This window comes from Balaenoptera borealis (assembly GCF_965194805.1).
Source record: "Balaenoptera borealis genome assembly, chromosome: 5".
Taxonomy (NCBI): domain Eukaryota; kingdom Metazoa; phylum Chordata; class Mammalia; order Artiodactyla; family Balaenopteridae; genus Balaenoptera; species Balaenoptera borealis.
The window spans coordinates 46,488,919-46,509,878 of NC_138862.1; the positions used below are offsets into that span (position 1 = coordinate 46,488,919).

At 36.4% G+C, this 20,960-nt stretch overlaps 2 protein-coding genes across 4 annotated transcripts in view; one reads left to right on the top strand and one right to left on the bottom strand.

Moving 5' to 3' along the window:
- Positions 1–19,461, top strand: part of GPR15 (G protein-coupled receptor 15) — a 29,258-nt gene extending 9,797 nt beyond the window's left edge. For all 3 annotated transcript variants that reach the window (XM_082392165.1, XM_082392166.1, XM_082392167.1), the window contains one exon: positions 1,407–19,461. In XM_082392165.1, coding sequence (XP_082248291.1) covers positions 1,407–2,524 — 1,118 coding nt within the window. In that variant the 3' untranslated portion in view covers positions 2,525–19,461. The remainder of the gene's footprint in view (positions 1–1,406) is intronic.
- GABRR3 (gamma-aminobutyric acid type A receptor subunit rho3) overlaps positions 1–20,960 on the bottom strand; it is a 394,852-nt gene that overhangs the window by 350,443 nt on the left and 23,449 nt on the right. The window lies entirely within an intron of this gene.

A 20,960-nucleotide genomic window follows, 5' to 3' on the forward strand; every position in this document is an offset into this window, starting at 1 on the left:
TTTTGATGAAGAAATGAGATGGAGGGAAAGTAAGGACAGAAGGGTATGAAGGAAGCTTGAGCCACTTTGGCCAGTAAAGAATTGAAATAAAAGGAGTCAAGTTTCAGAATCTGTTGTATTTTACTATGGTAAAATACAAATAAATAAAAGGGAACAGATGAGAGAAAAATATGATAGAATCTTTTTGATATTAGCCTGTTTCTCAAGTGTTTTGAATGAACCAAAAATCTTCCTTTTATAGTGCCTATACTGGCCACTCCATTGTAATGTCACCTAATATAGTTCTGTCTGTTGCCAAGTCAGTAATTCCAAAAGTGAAGTTCACTGATGTGTGCAGGCCCTTACTGAAAAGTCAGAGCTCAAAAGCTAAAAAGTCACTGCTATCAAGGTGAGGTGTAAAGAAGAAAAGATCAGAGGGGATCTAGAGACTGATGAAGGATAGTTATTTGAGGGTTAGTAGGGAGAAAATCTCCTGCTCAAGGATATTAACACTAACAAAAGGGAACTTAATTGGTTGAATTATAGTAACAGGTAACAGCGGAAAAATAACAGTTTGTGACTTTTAAACCTGTGTTTGTAAGCTGCATAAATAACAGCAATGCCCACAGTTAAACCCCAATGAATTCACCCTTGCTAAATTATACTGGATCATGAGTAACATTTCCAAAGCACCTACTACATGCAAGGTTCTGAGCTAACTGTAGTGAAAAATTTTTTTTAATAATGATAAACGCACAAGACATGTTCCCAGCATTTTGGGTATTTTTTAAAACTTACTGAACAAGACAGTATCAATTATGCATGAACTGAAAGAGTGAAATAAATGGGAAGAAACTAATACCCTAATTGGAATCATTATGTTTGCCATAGATGTGGACTGGTATGATTTGGGGAAATTTCAATTTACTCTTTATGCAATGGAAGACTGTTTTCTTCACATTTCACCAATGATGTAGATGAAAACAGTATCTTCAACATCACCACCTTAAAATTCTAAAAGTAAAACAGTATCTTGTATGTGAAACAGGAGGCTAGATCAAAAGGATTCTCAGTGTCAGAAAAGCAAAGATGTCTTTAAAGTAGGTAAGGAGAAAAAGTTAATTCATTTCCTAATCTCTGGAGATTTAAAGAAACAAATTGAATATCTTGAAGAAAAAAGTCAAAAAGCACCTCAGTTTCCTGGGCAAATGCAAATAAAGAAAACCATAACCACAACTACCCAATACCAATCAGGGTGGTGTTCCTTGCGGGCCCTTTCTGAGGATTGGTAGAAACTGTTTTTTAATCTCTGTTTTTCTGCGTGTCCCAAGATCTTTTAAGGAAGGGGGTGGGGCAGGGAGAAGAGGCAGGTGTTGTATAAAAGAAGCTGCCTTGAGAATTCTAAAATTCATACAAAAACTTCCTAGGTAAGAAAATTTACCAGATTTGGCACCTGCTGGACCCAATGATGGACCCAGAAGCAACCACGGTTTATTTGGAATATTTCTATGTTACAAGCCAAAATCCTGATATTGAAGAGACCCACTCCCACGTTCCTTATACATCAGTCTTCCTTCCGGTCTTTTACACAGTGGTGTTCCTGACTGGAGCGTTGGGGAACGTCATTCTCATGAGTGCATTGCATTTCAAAAGGGGCAGCCGAAGACTGATTGACATTTTTATCATCAACCTGGCTGCCTCTGACTTCATCTTCATCATCACGTTGCCTCTCTGGGTGGATAAAGAAGCATCTTTAGGACAGTGGAGGACAGGCTCTTTCCTGTGCAAAGGCAGCTCCTACATGATCTCAGTCAACATGCACTGCAATGTCTTCTTGCTCACCTGCATGAGTGTTGACCGCTACCTGGCCATCATGTGTCCAGCCGTATCCAGGAAATTCAGAAGTAGAGACTGCGCGTATGGAGTCTGTGCCAGTGTCTGGTTTATCTCCTGCCTCCTGGGGTTGCCGACTCTTCTGTCCAGGGAGCTCACCCTGATTGATGGTAAGCCATACTGTGCAGAGAAGAGGGCCACTCCAACTAAACTGGCTTGGGGCCTGGTGGCCTTAATTTGTACGTTTTTTGCCCCTTTGATGAGCATTGTGACCTGCTACTGTTGTATCACAAGGAAGCTGTGTGTCCGTTACAAGCAGTCAGGAAAACATAACAAAAAGCTGAGGAAATCCATAAAGGTCATCTTTATCGTCGTGGCAGCCTTTGTATTCTCCTGGCTGCCCTTTAATACTTTCAAGCTCCTGGCTATTGTCTCTGGGCTGCAGCAAGAACTCTACTTTCCTTCAGCTTTTCTCCAGTGGGGCATGGAGGTGAGTGGGCCCTTGGCATTTGCCAACGGCTCCATCAGCCCTTTCATTTACTATATCTTTGACAGCTACATCCGCCGGGCCATCGTGCGCTGCTTGTGCCCTTGCCTGAAGACCTATGACTTCGGGAGCAGCACCGAGACCTCAGACCTCACTAAGGCTCTCTCCAACTTCATTCAGGCAGAGGATTTTGCCAGAAGGAGGAAGAGGTCTGTGTCACTCTGAAAAGGACAGTGACATTTCAAGCTCTGTTGGCGGATCGGAGGGTTCATTTGCGTTTGAGACAAGGAAAGAAGAAAAGTATCACTAGTGGTAATATTGCTTCATGAATACAAGGAAGTGTTCATTTTTAAAGAGACATCTAGAAAGTCTCTGTGTTCATGGACGTAATTAGGCCGCATGCTGTTTTGTTTTGTTTTGTTTTTCTTAGCTGAGTGGCCTTATTTGACCCTTGCCAATCAAGTTCACCAGGCAAAATACAACTCTTATGTTTTTGAACTCTAGGATAAAGGCTCCTGCTTGGGCCAGTTCCTTCCTTCATGGTTGTTAATGAACATTCAAGCCTTTTCCTCTCTCAGGAACCTAGATCCACACGACCCTTCATACCGGGCTCCAAAGTGGGCAACATTTAAAGGATTCTGCCCACTTGTATCTGGTGAGAAATGTGGTGACAATGCAGGTAGTAAAAAATGTAATATACCTGTGCTCAATAATTAATTATTCCTGAGTAATGAAGTGAGGTTCTGGCCTTAATCTTTAAAACTTTATATGGTAATTCTATACCATCTTCCAACATTATCTTTCACCCTATACCATTCACAATAACTTTGGACTGGCGAAAGCTCACTGGGATAAAATCATTTTGTATTGTGTTTATGACTTGGGACTTATTTTACCACTTGGTCTTCAAAAGTATTTTAACAAGAAAGCATAGGACAAGGTTTGGCTTTTATTTTCCTTATAAGATATGTCGATTAAAATGGATCTCATTATAATGATGTAGTAACTACTTTTCAATGGGATTTTACTGTGCTCTTTGTTTCCATTGCCTTTATAAATTAGGATATGGCTTTGTTTTAATTACATGTTTTTAATTACCTAGTTATCTAGTTATCAAATAAAAGTGCTACTACTACTGTAATTGGAGGTCATCAAATGCTTAGCAACACCCTCGTGCAGATTATCATTTTGTATTTTAATTAAAGTGTTAGTGCTACACATTCCCTATAGCATCATTTGCTTGGTGTATGTAATTTCATGATTTGATCCAATAACATAGGAAGACAGGATGCTCTGTATTCAGCTGAAGGGAAAAATCCATAACAAAGATGTTACTGGTATTTTACATACATTTTTTGAAACTCAGAGACCTTCTGGACTTCCTTACCTGATAAAGATTTACTGAGTCAATTTGTACCTATATTCCTTTTAAAGAATTTGAAGTGGAAAATGTAATTAGCAGCAACCACAAAAGGCTTTGTAGCAGCAAACATACTACTGTAATATATCTTTTGGTTCAAGATAAAGTAGGTTATGTTTTTACCCCCACTGTTTACACAAATGAATTATTGCTTTATTTTTAAATATTAGATTTGAAGATCAGAGAAAGCTTAGAATCTTTTCAGAGACTAGGTAATTCAAGTTCATCCTATGTATCTTTCACATTAAGAGTAATTTCAAATATTGTGCATCTTCTTAGAGTCTATTCAGAAGTTTTTGGTTTTATAAATTGGTTAATTTATTACTTTCTCTTAAACTTTTATTAAATAAAAATATAATTTTGTTATAAAAGTATTCTATGTTGTATTAATTTCTATTAACATATCAGTTAATACTGATATTCTAACAGACTTTTAATAAATTATCATAGATATAGAAAAAAAAGACTGTGTAAATCATAAGAAATAAAGTTTCTGGGAAAACTTCAGAAGTGCATTCAATATAATTAAATAGATCTCCAAAGGTTAAATAAAAGCAAAAATACAGAAAGTAGAAGACATTCACTTTTTTAAAACAAATCAACAAAACCAATGTAACTAATCACAAAATCAGTGCCTTTGAGAAATGCTACCTTTAAAAAATAGGCCAGTCAATCAGCTAAGGTATTTGTGAGAAAATGAGAAAACCTAGGTTATTTGGTTTAGCTTCACCCTCAATGTTGGGACATTGAACAAGTCATTTTAATCTTTCATACCTAGATGTCATTGGTAATATCTATGTCTATAGAATCCTCAAGGATATTGTAAGACTAATAAATATAAGTAAAAGGTTTTTTTAAATATTGAATAAAAAGTTATATAAAACAATTCTGTTTCTATCATTAATTATTGAATGTTACATAAAAGTTTCCAAACTAGATTATCAAATGAAACTTAATCATTCTCATTTAACAAATATTAGAACCTATCCTACTTCTGTTTCATCCCTTTCATTTTTTCGTTTTAACATGGAAGAAAAATATACTGTTGTACTTTTTAATACTTTAAGTAGATATGCTACTTGTGTGCCTTATGAAGATCTTAGCATATTTTATATTCATAAGGTACCAGTGATGAAAGGAAAAATAGGCATAATTTTAAAGATAGCCTAACTCTGATAGAAAAAAATTCAAAATGTGATTAGTGTTATGTTACTATGAGAACTTACCACAGAAAAGCTCTCCATTAAAGCCTGGGTGAGAAGTTGTCTGATAACTCGTAATTAATTTTAAAATTAAAGTACACAGTCACAAACACACATTTAGTCCATTTGGGTCATAGTGGAAAGAAGAAAACTAACCTGATATTCCTGGGAGCCCCACAATTCATCCACTCTAACGAGTCAAAATCACCTCTGAGTGAGAACACTAAGAACAGTCTTAAAGGAAGCTATGTGCGTGACTGAGAGGGGACGATTACTAGGGGTCATAAGTTAATTTTTAAATAGACACAGAAATGCACAGTATGATGGGAAGCTGAGTAAAAGAAATCTTCCTCTGATTCATCTTGACTCCTCAAATCATTCTCTATTCCCCCAAGAGATCTCAGAAGTGAGAAATGACTTGTCGAATGTGCATGCCACAGAGAACAGCGACCCTCAGTTTTCCCGCAGGGCTCATTCACAAAAGTCAAACAATAATAAAAGAATTACAAATTTATTGCTAGCAAGATGATGCCTCCAGCCCCATGACAGCAGTGCTGTCCAGAGAAAAGGCAGGAACGTAATGCTAACTACCAGAAATGGGTAGTGGGTTTTGCTTCCCACAGAGCTTGTGGGTTGGATTATCCCTTGCAAATGTCTTTTCTTATTTTAAGTCCTTTTCTCTCAGTCAACATTCTTTGCTTTTATCAGTTCTATGAATAAGCAGTTATGACAAGACTTTACATATCAGTGTACAGGGAAAAATAGTTCCAGCAACTTGACTCTAAATTGCAGATGCAAAAATCCACCTTAGGATTAGTTCCTCCTGTCTCTTGTTATCTTTGTCATTTTCTTAATAAAGCTACATTTCCTAAATGTATTTGATAAGTGGGAATTTCATCCTAAGATTGATTAACCTACAGCATTAAAACAAATAAACAAACAAACCAAAAAAAACCACTTTAAATATCCAATGTGCCAAACTGTTAATAAAGTGAAAGTTCTTATGATAAGTTAAATCAAATGTAAACTCACATGAAATGTCCATTTATTAATCTAAAAGTAGAAGGAGGTACTCTGTTAGTTGGCAGACATTATTAAACTAAAAAATTCATGGCTTATGTATATGAGTACCAAATTTCTAAGATCCAAAGGCACTTTAAAATTACAGTGGAACTGTTTCTGGGTTGGCCACATGAGGTTGAGTTGAATTGTGGCTAATCTAGGCAAGTGGCCCATTTAAAGGATATATGATACAATGTTCATATTATTTTTATAATGCTCTGCAGGTATCATCAATCTGACATTATTCAGTGATTTTCTCATTTTCTAATGAAGAAGATTTAATAATTAGCTAGTTTACTATCACTCCCATATTAATAAGAGTTAGGCTTCATCTATGAGTACTTTATGTTTGTCAACACTGATGGGAAATTTAGAATTTTTATCTGCTAGCCTCTATCAATTCTGATTAGCAAGATTTCATTTCCTTACTACTATTAGTTCAAAATGAAATATAAAAAGTTCTTCTTGCTAGAATACTTTATATTTGCAGAAGATATAGGTATTTGTGTGATGTTCTTAAATCAAATAAAATTTTATGCATCAAAAATTATGTGTGGCTAAAGACTATTTTTAATGTTTAAAAACTTTTCTGTGGCAGAAAATTTCAGCAAGCAACTCTGCTCTTTTCCTTATAGACATATGTAAAAACTGTCTACTGTAAAACTTTCACAAATTCTTAAATCTGCAAATTCCAGTGTAACATATAATTTACTCCATACAAATTTCATAAAGTTTAACCTCCTCAGAGACACTGCATGATGTGTAGAAAATAAAACAGAATTGAGATGTCAACCCTAAGTGTTTGGCCTGACCTGCTAGTTACGTCAGTCATTACTCAACCCATCATAGATCAATGGTTTAATTTTGTGACTCTTATGCCTAGACCAGTGGAGTTCCTTGAAAATATTCAATATCTCAAACATCAAACTGTGAAGGCAAAGTGTCTGTTGTACACAATGCACTATGCCAGCCACAAATTTGTTATTATGACTGATGGGTTCCTTATTATAACTGGATTCTGAAGCAGGCGTATTGCAGTCACTCACTCACAAAACTTCTCTCTCTCTCTCCCTCTCTCCCCTCCCCTCGACCCCGCATCTCCATCTCTGTCTCTCCCTTTCTCTGTCTCACACACACAAACACAATGTACAAACACAGCTGATAAGCATCTATTGACTCTTGTTGCTAATATTCAGTTTAAAGTACTTGATAGAACGCAATAAAGGAGAAGATAAAGCAAAGAAAAAATATAGTAAATAGAAAATACAAAATAAAATGGCATATATAAAAATAAACATATCAACAATTACAATAAAAACATAAATGGATGAAAATATCCTATTAAAATTGAACAAGTAGCCCATTCCTACAACCAACTACTATATATATGGCACTATTAGACTCTGGAGGATTTAAAGAGGTAGAAGTAGAATTTGTTTCCTCATGGAGTTTACAAGCCCCGAGTTATTTTTTGAATCAAAGAATGAAGTACTGCCCCCAAGAACAAGTCAAATCACTTTCTTTGATCTTTTCCAATATTCAGGGAAAAGCCCATATTTGTCCATACACAAGTCACTTCATGTAGCTACCATTTTGATAGGGTTATTTCCTAAATATCATCGCATTTCCTTAAAGAAATGTACAATGTGCACCCCCAACACTGGCATCCCCAAATGAAAACACTTTTATTGCCCTTAAGGATTTTTAGGTGTAAAAGTGTGTTTTAAACATAAGAACACAACTGAACAGTATCACGTTTAAATTTATTTTCAAACAACTAAAAAGGATATGCAAAGTAGATTACTCTAACCTTGCCCAAAGACTGTGATTTAATGAGATGCCCTCTCTCTTACCCTCAGTTTAGACCAAAAGCAAAACTGACAACTCAGGTGGAGAGGTGGTAAACAAGAAATGAAACTTGGCCCGTGGTTTCATGTTTAAAGCAAAAAAAAAGAATCAGATTCAGAGGAGTTGAAGGTAATGCAATGCAAACTTGACTTGTATGCATTAATAAAAAATAGTTTCAAATTAGTAAAGAATTGAAAAAAAGTCAATGCAGAACTGCATAATTTACACAATCTTTAGGATTTCAAATTACAGTAACTTCACTTATATAATTCAAACAGAAAAAATACTGACAGTAAATTTATGAAAATATTTAGCAAAGTAAATAATCAAAGATGGCCAAATTAAAATTTAAAAATATAATTTTACCTATTAAATTGGCAAAGGTTTAAACATTAAATACTGAAGCTGAGCAGGATAAAAGGTGTGGAGTGTGGGCAAGACTTCTTGGACTATTGATTGAGCATAATTTGATTAAGCTTTCTAGAGGATATTTAGAAACATCTTTGAAAAGAAATCCACTTCTAGGATTTTACCCTGGAATGTAATTATGGCCACGTGCAAAGATATACATACATGCATTTTTACTGCAGCATTGTTTGCAAAAGTGACTGGTACATATTAAGAGCTTGATAAGTAATCGTTGAGAAATAACTCCATTTTAGAGATGGAGAAAATAGAATTCAAAGAAATCAAATTTCACATAATTCTTAATGGACTGAACCAAAAATGAAACCTGATTTCAATTAAACCCATTTAGAATTGTCTATGCAATTCCAAAGCTCATGCTTTTTCCACATCACCATATTTTTTTTCTCTGATTCCCAGGCTCTTTAATAGACTCAACATCACAACCTTCTCTTGGTTTAGTTTATTCTCTCTATATAATAATTTCTCAAATTCAAACTATATTTCTTATTTTTTCCAATGCAAATATCTCAAATCACCAAACCCTTTGCCTATTCATGACTAACATTGCTTGAGGGGGGAGGAAGCCCATTTTATTAAAAATACTTTTCTTTTTAAAAGAAAAATGTTATCTTGTAACATGTTTACCATGATCTCTTAATTGTGACCTATCCGAAATGGCATATTCTATCCAATAGTCACTAAAATCCTTATCTAGAAAAACAAATATGTGCTCATGTAAGAAATGGACAGTTATCTATTTTACTCCCCCTCACACCCAACCCCACATTAAAGGATAGTAGCACTTATGACAGTGGCTCTCACAGGAAAATATTTTTTTTTGAAGAGCATATACGTACTAAGTAAGAATCATAGTCTCATTTTCTTTATCCCTGAAAATTTTTCTAGTCCCTGATTTCTTAGTATATATCCACAGCAAAAAGAAAAAGTAAATCTAATGTCAAAGCTCACACTATAGACTGTGTGTCTGTGGGCAATGCAGCCTAAACCGGTCCAGAGGTTTAAAGTTTCACCATCTTTCTTATTAAGTGCTATTTGTTATGCCAAGAAGTTGCACTGGTCTGTGTGCAGAAAACATTCAGTAGCCAGTGCTCCTGTCTTTCAGGAACTTTGTTTACACTTTTCAGAGCGCATGTTTTTATAAATGACTTCCTAATTTTAGTAGGGACTCCCAAATGTAGTTTTGAGAAGCACAAGAGTTTCTCAAATTAGGAACAGTATAAACTGCCCCAAACATAAGGTAAAAACTTGATTGAAATTTACATTAAATAAGAAATAATATTTACCATCCAGCATTTTTAGGAGGCGGAGTTAAGAATGTTAGGAAGTAAAATGATAATAAGGTTAATAATTACTGGCCCACAATCAAGGAGAAAAGGAAACATAATATTTAAGAATAAGAGAGCATGGTACTCGAGTATTAAAACATTTATTTTTTAACAGCAAAGAATAATTACCTCAGCTCACTTTATTTAGGGAGTATATTAAAATGTTAATAATGGTTTTTTTAGAGAGTAGAAACAAGGACAAATTCACTTTTTCATTTTGATTTATTTTTCTTTACATTTTTATGAATACTTTACATTTCCTATAATGAATATGTATTTCTTTTTTAAACTTTAAAATAAAGGGTGCTGGAATAAATGTCACATGTGGCATAAAACACATATTAATATTTCAGTACAACTTTGCCTCTTCCTCTAAAGGCAAAATAGGGATTTTTTAAATGTCATATTCAATTTTAAATTTCATATCCGTAACTTTGGGATGATTTAACTTTGGACAAAGCTTTATCAAATTAAATCTCAATCAAATCATAGTTGTTGTCATATCAAATGCAGCAAGTCATTGTTTAGTTCAAAGATTCCAATTTACTTTTACTAAATTGACTTGCCCATTAAGTCAAATGTCAGCCTAGTTTGAGTACGTAGATGCAGTTTTTATGTTATTTTTAAAGATTTAAACTTTTCAATTAAGTGCAAATTAGAATTGGTTCTATAGAATGATAGCATTTGGAATAAATTGGGACTTACCAACTTATTCCAAATGCTCTCTTCTAAAACATTTGAAAATAATATGATATTTCTGGAAAAGTGCAAATATTTCCAAGTGAAAATTTTCTAAAGTAATGAACTTTTTATTTGAGCAGTCTTACGAGGATGAATGTTGACTTTTAACATTTTTCTCTTTCACTCGGATTTACCTAGAAAGTTTTCTAGTAGCGAAGACGTCTAAAGATTGTTTACGAAGCTCTCAAGGAAGGAAAACCACTGGCCTGATGTCAGTTTTCCACTGTAACGGTACAGCTCTATTAGCAAGAAAAATGCACAGGGAAAATGACTTGTAATAAATATCTATAATTCTCATTGCAATGACTTTTTAAAAGTGGAGATTAAGAATGAAATCTGTTTACTGAGTATTCATTTGGTACCAAGGAACTTTTAAGTGGTTAACATGTATTATCACATTTAATTTAACACAGTCCACCTTCCTTCCCTGTCTTTTCCCACAGGGGTCAGACCTCCATCTCAGTCCTAGGGTCTCTCCCCACCTTCTCTACCTCCATCTCCCAGTAAATCTCTTGCCTACTCTTGTCATGAGGGCTGCTTCTCTGCAAACTGGAACTAACATGTGAAGAAAAATGTTTTTTTCTCTGAGAGAATATAAATTTTCTGAGGGTTCAAGAATTCTTTTGGGAAATGCTTTCCTTCAGACATGTCAAAATGCAGCATTCTACACAGTGGAATAACAAGCATTTTATACGTTTTCATACTGCTAAAGTCATATATAAAGCAGAGAATTATAAAAGGGTGCCTCTGAGAAGTATCTTGATTAGCTGGCTTAAGAAAAGTCCTGGATGACACCTTAGGTAATAGGTAATAGTTCTTAGTACTATAATGGTGAGTAATATTGCAGCTATTATTAGAGTTTATTTGCACCTTTCTCCCACTTCCCTGGAAAATTTAAAGGAAGAATGCCTTAAAATAATGGCATAACTACAAAACTATAATGTGATGTAGTGGGAAACATAAAGGCTTTAGTATCAGAAAAATTTGAGTTGGAAACCATAACAACAAAGCACAAGTTACTGACATTCTCTGCCTCAGTTTCTAACCTGTTAAATAACACTGTTTTCCATGGAGTTGTTGAGGTGGATCACACAGTAATGTCTGTTTTGGTTTTATATTCTTTATTAATCCTGTATGCATAAACACAAATATATAGTTTAACTAATTTAAAGTAATTTAATTGTGAGGACTTAAAATTTATCAAGTTGTTGTTGAAGTATATATATGTTATATAAACTACACATAACTCTATATATTAGGCATAATATATACATACCTAAACATGCAGACCCAAAAAAGCAGCATCCTCGTTTACTCTTTAAAAAAATTATTTAAATTTATTAAATAATAAATTTATTTTAGCTCTTGGGCAGCAAGTTTTATCAATTACGTTTGAGAACTATTTTTATTCAAAGCATTATAAGACATTTATTATTTAGTTCTAGCTAGTGCTGTAACAGAAAATACCTTTAAAGAGATAAGACAATCAGTCCTTATCCCTGTGACTCTTATGTCTTTCCTTAGAAGTCTCTGTAAGTAAAGTTTTTCAGCTGGGTTAATTAACACAGCTGTGTGTGTATACCTGTAACTCTATCCGAAATTATATATAAAGAGGGAGGGAGGGACTTAAGGATCTACCAAGCCACGGTTTTGCTCTGAAGATAGGAGAAAGCACTAGCTATAGGCAAGAAATTCTCTCTTTGAAAGTCAAAGTCTTTCTTGGCTTTGACATTTTTGATGACTTAAAGTGCAGAAAAATCTACAAATACAGATCTGCAAATGTTTAAAATGCTCCATCAAAGATCAAAATATCACAAACATTTTATTTATTCCTCTATGTAGAAAAAATAAGAAATAGATATAATATTTTTCCCACTTGTCTATAACTGTGGTGCCTACAACACTGCCCTCTGGAAAAATCAACTCTGTTTTGGGGCAGGGGTGGGGTTGGCAGAGGGACAAGTAAGGGAATGGGAGATAGCATCATCATTGTTGCTGATTTTCCATTTATTTTAGGAAAAAAGTTCCTCCCCTGTGGTTTTTTTGTATCTAAAATGACTAGCCAGCTGAGAACCTAAGCTGTTGGGAAGGCTTCTCAGGGAGAGTTAGAACAGGCAGGTGAAGCCTGGGAGAAAAACTCATGTTCTCCAGCTGCACTTCAGCTCTGCACTGTGAGGACACTGACCCAGTGGGAGAGCGGAATGACCTCGTGGCCACCACTCCCTCCCTACCCTCCACCATTGGGGAACCCTGCCAACAGCGGCTGCCGTGATTGGATTACTTCAGCCACTGAACCATCTTCACATGAATACGTGGCTTCCATCTTAACACTAATTTTTCTTCAGCCATTTCTGTTTTTGTGCCTCTCTGCTTTACATTAAATTCAAAACAGCACTAATTTTTTTAATTCAATGAAAGATGCTTTAAATTCTATAGTGCTTTACAATTTTCAAAAGTTTCACACACATGATTTCATATAATCCCATAATAACCCTTTTTATTCCTCCTACCCCTAACTTGCCCCTCCCCCCTTCCCTCTCCTCACTAGTAACCACTAGTTTGTTCTCTATATCAGTGAGTTTGCTTCTTTGTTGTTTTATTCACTAGTTTGTTATATTTTTTAGATCCACATGTAAGTGATATATATTTGTCTTTCTCTGTCTGACTTATTTCACTTAGCATAATGCCCTCCAAGTCCATCCATGTTGCTGCAAATGGAAAAATTTCATTCTTTTCTATGGCTGAGTAGTATTCAATTGCATATATATATATATATATATATATATATATATATATATATACTGCATCTTCTTTAATCCATTCATCTGTTGATGGATACTTAGGTTGCTTCCATACCTTGGCAATTGTAAATAATGCTGCAGAGAACATTGGGTTGCATGATCTTTTCAAATTAATGTTTTTGTTTTTTTCAGATATATACCCAAGAGTGGAATTGCTGGGTCATATGGTAGTTCTATTTTTAGTTTTTTGAGAAACCTCCATACTGTTTTCCACAGTGGCTGAGCCAATTTACATTCCCACCAAGAGTATACAAGGGTTCCCTTTTCTCCACATCTTTGACAACATTTTTTATTTGTCTTCTTTTTGATGATAGCCATTCTGACAGATGTGGTGGTATCTCCTTGCGTTTTTTATTTTTAAGTATTATTATTTATTTATACATTTATTTATTCATTTATTTTATTTTTGGCTGTATTGTGTCTTTGTGGTCCTGTGCGGGCTTTCTCTAGTCGCAGTGAGTGGGGGCTACTCTTCGTTGCAGTGTGCGGGCTTCTTATTGCGGTGGCTTGTCTTTGTTGCGGAGCACGGGCTCTAGGCACACGGGCTTCAATAGTTGTGGCTCGCAGGGGCTCAGTAGTTGTGGCGCACGGGCTTAGCTGCTCTGCGGCATGTGGGATCTTCCCGGACCAGGGCTCAAACTCGTGTCCCCTGCATTGGCAGGTGGGTTCTTAACCACTGCGCCACCAGGGAAGCCCTCCGTGTGGTTTTGATTTGCACTTCCCTGATGATTAGTGATGTTGAGCATCTTTCATGTGCCTGTTGGCCATCTGCATTTCTTCTTTGGAAAAATGTTTATTCAGTTCTTCTGCCCATTTTTTAATCGGGTTTTTATTTTTTGATGTTGAGCTGTATGAGCTGTTCATATATGTTGCATATTAACCTCTTATCAGTCATATCATTTGCAAATATTTTCTCCCATTCAGTAGGCTTTTTGTTTTGTCAATGGTTTCCTTTGATGTGCAAAAGCTTTTAAGTTTAATTAGGTCTCATTTGTTTATTTTTGCTTTTGTATCTTTTCCTTTAGGAGACTTCAAAAAAATATTACTGCTATTTTTGTCTGCCTATGTTTTCCTCTAGGAGTTTTAACATGTTAAAAAACATGAGCTTTTTAACATGTTAAATGATTGGTTTTTTCCCTTGCTTTACTGCAAAACACAGAAAGTGAGAAACAATGAAAGCATGACCTTTAGAAATAATGTATTTGAAATTTTCAATGTAAAAATCTAGTTAAATTCAGACTCAAAGTCAGTTAAATTTCATGTGCCAAATTTCAAATGGAAATTTGGTTCTCTGCATTTTAAAATTTATAACATTCTGTTTATAATTATAAAATTTATAATATTCTGTTTAATACAGACATATCACAATGTGCATGGTAGATCGAATTAAAGGCTTATTTATATAATTTTTTATAGAATACAACACAAACATTTCTTTCAAAGGAATTGTAAATCATCTACTTCAACCCACTCATTTTTCAAATGAGGAAATTAAGTGAAGGGTCTTATTCAGAAGCAAAAATCCTTCGCGTTTTTTAAAAACTCATTGAGCCTGTACACATGGGTACAATTATAAATGCTGTTAAGATAGTGATACATTTCAGTTCCAGGTGGTACGTAGCCACTGTCCTGAGTACTCTGAGTGCTCACCTATCATGGCCTTCTGTCACCTTCTCCAGGAGCTCCTGGACCCTTCAACATCAACCAACTCAAGGGTTAACACTTTGTAAGCAGGAGGGCTTTGGGAGACAGGCTCCTGCACAGACAGAAGTGGTGCCCACGAGGGTATAGGTTGTTAAATAGTTTTGAGCATCACCTCTGCCTGCAGTCAATGACAGAAACTTAAATTCCCAGCTGTACTGGACATTTGTTGATTGAACCAGCAACCATTCACAAGCTTTACTCCCACCCCCAGGCAGTCATCTGTCTGCTTCTTCCCAAAGCACAGCTCATGCGTTTTGGTAAAAGTTGAACCCACTCTCAGCCCCATGGAAAAGCCTTCACAGACTTCAGGTCCTCAGTACCTTCCAGCCCCTGGCCACAGTCACCACACGGTGAGCATGTGACCAGCCAACCAGGCTATTCAGAACGCTGGCTTAGCCTTGCTCTCTCCCATCCGGGCTCTATTGAAACTTGCAGCCAATTTAAAAACTGAGTTCTTACTGGCATGGCCAAGCTGCTAAATCAACGAACCCTAACTCCTCCCTACATCTGGACTTTCCAGTCACCTGAACCTAAGCCCGTTTGTTGTCTTCTCTTGTTGTTTAAGCCCGTTTGATTTGGGTTTTCTTTGAAACCTTAAAGGATCTCCAAGTTGTCCCAGCAGTTTTGCCAGAATTCTCCAGTATACCACTTTAGTTAATTACACCACAAAGTTATAAAACAAAGTAGAATTTCCCAAAATGTGTTCCAAAGAGCACAAATTCCAGGAAAAGCTAATAGTTATTATGGTCCTGGAGAGGAACAGCTCAATAAAGTCAGTAAAATAGACCTGGATCCTCTAACAGAGAAGATTTGCGGTGTACTCAAAATATAATTTTTATTTTTTATTCTTCTCTAATCTTTTCAAATTTATTCATTACGGTAATTGTCCCCTGCCCCTGCCTGAAGACCTTGGCACGTCTCTTGACTTTTCTACTTATTTGGGGGGAAGTGCTTTAAATCTCGAATCAGAGCATTAATTCAGAAAACATAATAACTTCTGTTCTTTCTTTCTTCTCACCATTCACCTACTCGCCAGCTTTTTGGGGAAAGGTGGGGTGGGATAAGCTTGCCAGATTTAACAGGTAAAAATATGGGAGGCCTAGTTAAATTTGAAATTCTGATGAATAGCAAATATTTTTTAATATAAACATGTCCCAAATATTGCATGGGATATATGTATAATAAAAAGCGTTCATTGTACACCTGAAATTCAAATTTAACTGAAGACCTTGTATTTTATCTAGCAATCGTAGGTGAAAGCAGGGAGAAAAGATAAGGGGATTTTTGTCCTTACTTTGCTGAATGACTTCATGTTCTTTGGGGATGGGAGATGGTGAAGGTGACTCATATGGGCCAATGTTAGGGGTTCTTTGAACATTCCAACATAGGGGACCTCTCCAGCATCAACTCTCAAGATTTGAGGGATACTCCTCATTCCCTCAGGATGTCTACCCCCCTTATCCCCTAGTCCATCAACTGGGAGACTCCACACCAGCCCACCCTTGATCTAGGGGAAGCAATGAAACCTTTGTCCCCATACATATTTGGCTCCATACAGATTGGGCATCAAAGTGATGATGTGCCAACTTTTGCTTCTACATTTCCCAGGAGAGAAGCAATTCTAGCCTGCAGTGTCCCCAGCATATGGGGACATACATTAAGCTCTTCAAGTAGTCCCATTAAGCCCTTGCTCACTAGGCTGGTATAGGAGGTAGCAACTTTCCCAAGTGGAAAAGTTTGGGGCCCCATAGCACAGCTACTAGTCTCTCCCAAGAAAATCTTACAAAACCTCTCTAGTCTCTGAAAAAAATCCAAGTTATGGACTAGCTTGCCAGATACTATGCTTGTACAGTCTGTATATGATGACTTAGCAACTCCCTTGGGAATTTTGCATTTATTTTATCTTGTGCTTAGCTGAAACCTCAATCTTACATTCTGTTACACAGGTTTCTTTTCTGGGAAAATTCTCACAATTTTTAATATAGACTACATTATGAGTCTACATAGATAGCAGCAATTCCCACATGTATTTAAGTACGTAAATGTTTTCCTTTTTTCTTTTTTTCAGGAGCTTTTAATAAAATTGGTGTTCTGTGGCATAGACTTTGGAATGTTCTGCCCAGGAAGATTTTTTTCATGATTAAGAGGAAGAGCTCTGAGTCCAGATTTGAATTCTGGCTTTGCCATTACTGTGTAATGTTAAGCTCTGGGCCGCAGTTTCTTTAATTATCGATAATGGTATTTACCTCACTGAGTTGTTGTGGAAGTGAAATTAATCAAAACATGGCAAAGCACTTGGAACAGTGCCTGACACACAATATATGCTCAATAAACATCAACTGTTATCATTACTAGTAGTAGTATCAGCATTAGTAGCAGTATAAGTAGCAGTACTGGGGCTGCTTGGGTGATAATTATAAAATGGCGAACAGAGTTTTAACTACATTGAGATGTGTCATTTTGCAAATTCATATGTTTCTGATTTTGCAGGTCTAAAAAAGCAAATGTTTCCATATGTTTGCATATGGCTAAGTGGATCAAAATGCCTCCAGAGTCCTTAAATAATACTATAATTTTTGTATCCTCTTGCATTTTAGCCATATAAAACCTTTTTTGAAATGTAGACATTTTCAGATAATTAGAAGATATATAATTAGGAATTATGTTTAGCTCTTATTTTTAAAGAAAGGAGGATGCTTAATGTAAAAGAAAAAACATTATTAGCAACTTTGGATAAGAATATAGTAATTACAAAACACAAAGTTGTCTATTTTACAACGAAATTTCCAAAAATATGCAATCACTTTTGTTCTGTGATTTTTCAACTCTTGCAGCTCTGCCTGAAGCCACAATCTTATGACTTAGAGTACAACACAAGCACACCATTGTCATTAATTTTTGAGCCGTCTCAATTGCACATGAAACTCAGAAAGGGCAGAAAGAAAAACAGCAAGCCCCACCAGCACATACCTCAAGACCACTAATTTTAAACACACAGTTGGATCCTAACTTGCGGTAAGCAGCACACCAAGCAAAGGTGGGCCCTAGATGAGCTGGTGAAAAGTCCCGGTCAGAATGTTTGGGTGTGAGTAGCTCAGCAACGTTCGCTGAGTAGCGATTCCATTCAATTTCAACAGACTGTATTGTTATGAGTTGAATTGTGCCCTCCAAAAAGATACGTTGAAGTCTTAACCCCTAGTACCTTAGAATGTGACCTTATTTGAACACAGGGTCTTTACAGAGATAATCAAATTAAAATAGGGTCATTAGGGTGGGCTTTGTTCTAGTACGACTGATGTCGTTATAAAAGGTGGAAATTTGGACACAGACACAGAGGGAATATGATGTGAAGAGACACAGGGAGAAGATGGTCATTACAAGCCAAGGAATGCCAGAAGCTACCAAAAACTAGAAGAGAGGCCCCAAAACAGATCGTTTCCTAGAGACATCAGAAGGAGCATGGCCCTGCTGACAACTTGCTTTCAGACCTCTGGCCTCCAGATCTATGAGACAATAAATTTCTGTTGTTCTAAGCCACCCAGTTTGTAGTACTTTGTTATGGTAGCCCTAGGAAACCAATACAGTGTATGAAAGTATGTCCCTCCAAACATGCAAATTACTAAAAGCAGTTGTCCTGCACTTTTTTCTGCTAACTTCTAATAGCTCATCAAACCTCAGGATCTGCCCTTTGAAGTTAGTAGAAATTTATGTACAGAAGAACCCCACAAAATGAAGAAACAAAGGAGATAAAATGACAAGAATGCCATTTCAGTATTCCCAATTTTTATTTCAAATGGTTAAGGAAGCATCTCTTTTACTGAAGGGGGTCACAAGCCTATTCTGCCTCTGAGATTGCCACATTTAAAAGTAAAATATTAGTGTCAGAGACCAGCCATGTTATACTAAGAATAAATTTTAATTATAATGAATAACCCTCAGATCCAAGGAATGATAGCAAACCTACAACGTTTATTGGCTCCACTCAGAGGATTATTTCCAGTAACTAACAGGTCAAAGCTTAAGCCCATTCCTGCACACACTAGCCTCTGAGCCCCACTGGAGCCCTCACTTACTGGGCATGACTTAAGCAAGGCAGGGGAGGAAGTGAACTGCTTTCTCGCTACCTGCCTCATGTATCACCCTATTTGCTGAAAATGTCCACCCTATTAAAAAAAAATGGCAGGAATTTTTGGTGGCTGGATAGTTGTAGGATTCCTGGTAAAGCACAGTCTTCAAAGCATACCTCAGAAAATTCCCACAGGAGTTAAAAACAGTTTCCCTTTCTTGTACTCTTCTCTTCTCCCTATTCATTCTGCAGAACTCCCCACAGAGGCCTTTGCCCCTCAGGCATCTAATCTGAATAGTATCACGTGTTAAGTCCAAAGTCTCTGGACAGAAAGATAAGACCAGGGAAAACAGGGCTGTGGGTTTCATGGGCTCTAACACTCGCAATAACCACGAGATGTGGGTCTTTGCACGAGGCCCTTCCACATCAGCTACAGAAACCTCAGACTCTTGTGTGTGAAAAGAGGAAGTTGTACTACATGGCTTCAAACAACGCTTACAGCTTGAAAATCCTACGACTTTGATTCTTTTGTTTTGTTTTGTTTGTTTTTTGTTTTTTAATATTTATTGGAACATAGTTGATTTACAGTGTTGTGTTACTTTCTGCTATACAGCAAAGCGAATCCGTTATACATATACATATATCCACTCTTTTTTAGATTCTTTTCCCATATAGGTCATTACAGAGTATTGAATAGAGTTCCCTGTGCTATACAACAAATATCATATGATATTGCTTATGTGGAATCTAAAAAAAAATGGTACAAATGAACATATTTACAAAACAGAAATAGAGTCACAGATGTAAAAAACAAACTTATGGTTACTAGGGGGAAAAGGGGGGAGAGGGATAAATTGGGAGATTGGGATTGACATATACACACTACTGTATATAAAATAGATAACTAGTAAGTCAGACAAATATCCTATAACTTTGATTCTAAACTCCCAAGGGAGCAGGGCATGGATGCTACAATGATCTCACACCTTAGGTTAATTTTAAAAAGAATAAAAAGAAGAACCCTGACAGAAAAGATCGTGATGTTATCAAAGAAGAGGGGTTTTGTGGTAGATTCCCAAGTGTTACAGTATTAAATGATCCTACTTGGAAATAGAGAAGTAAGACTTCCAACTGCAGCCGACCAAGCCATTCCCAGGCAGTGGGTCCCACTGGGCCAGTAGGTGGTGTGTCTATCACAAGTTGGGTGATCCATTAGTGGAATATCTCTCTTTCTCTCTGTCTCTCTCTCACTCTCTTTCCCAGATTGCTCTTACAAAACTCTCACTTCACACTGGGAATGACTCATATTCTTTCATGATCTTAGGTGTTGTATCAGGATCCCAGGAGGAAAAAGGTGGCATCCCAAAATTTGTATAATTTAAGGGGGGCTTAATAAAGGGAGATCACAAGGGGTAGTGCACTAGCCTGGGATTGGTAACAACAGAGCTTATATCTATTTCCAAAAGGAAGAGGAGAGGGGGCAATTGCCAGCACCTGAAAGAGGAGCGTCTAACCATCTCTAGAGAGGGCTGCCAGCTTGAAGCAACCGCACAGGGAGGGGAACCAGGGGAATAAATACTCTTGAAGCCGATACATGGCATTTTGAAAACATCTCAATCCTTGCTGGTTGAAGCACTTCCTAAAGTAATTCTCTTAATATCTCCAATCTGCTGAAAGTGTATCCCTACTGAGGAGAAGCAGGGGTAGAAAATTTTTATTTACCAATGCACTCTCAAAACAATGCAAAGTTTTTGGTGTGGAATAGGTGTAAGTATACAAATCGAACCTGATTCCTTACCTCCAGAATGTGCTCCTCTACCAGAGATTAAAAGGTTGGCCAAAAAAAGTTCTAAAAGTTTGCTACTTGTTATTCTTTGTAATTAAATGCATGAAAGACTGGTTTTTCTTCGGATACACTCTGTGAATATACTTAACCCATGACCAAACGCCTAGATTTAAAATGGGGGAAGTCACTCTAGAGCTCTCTCTTGAATGCCCAGCATTGTTTCAGAAGGCCATTAGGGTCAAACTTCTACAGTCTTACCATAGAGCTACTTCAGTCT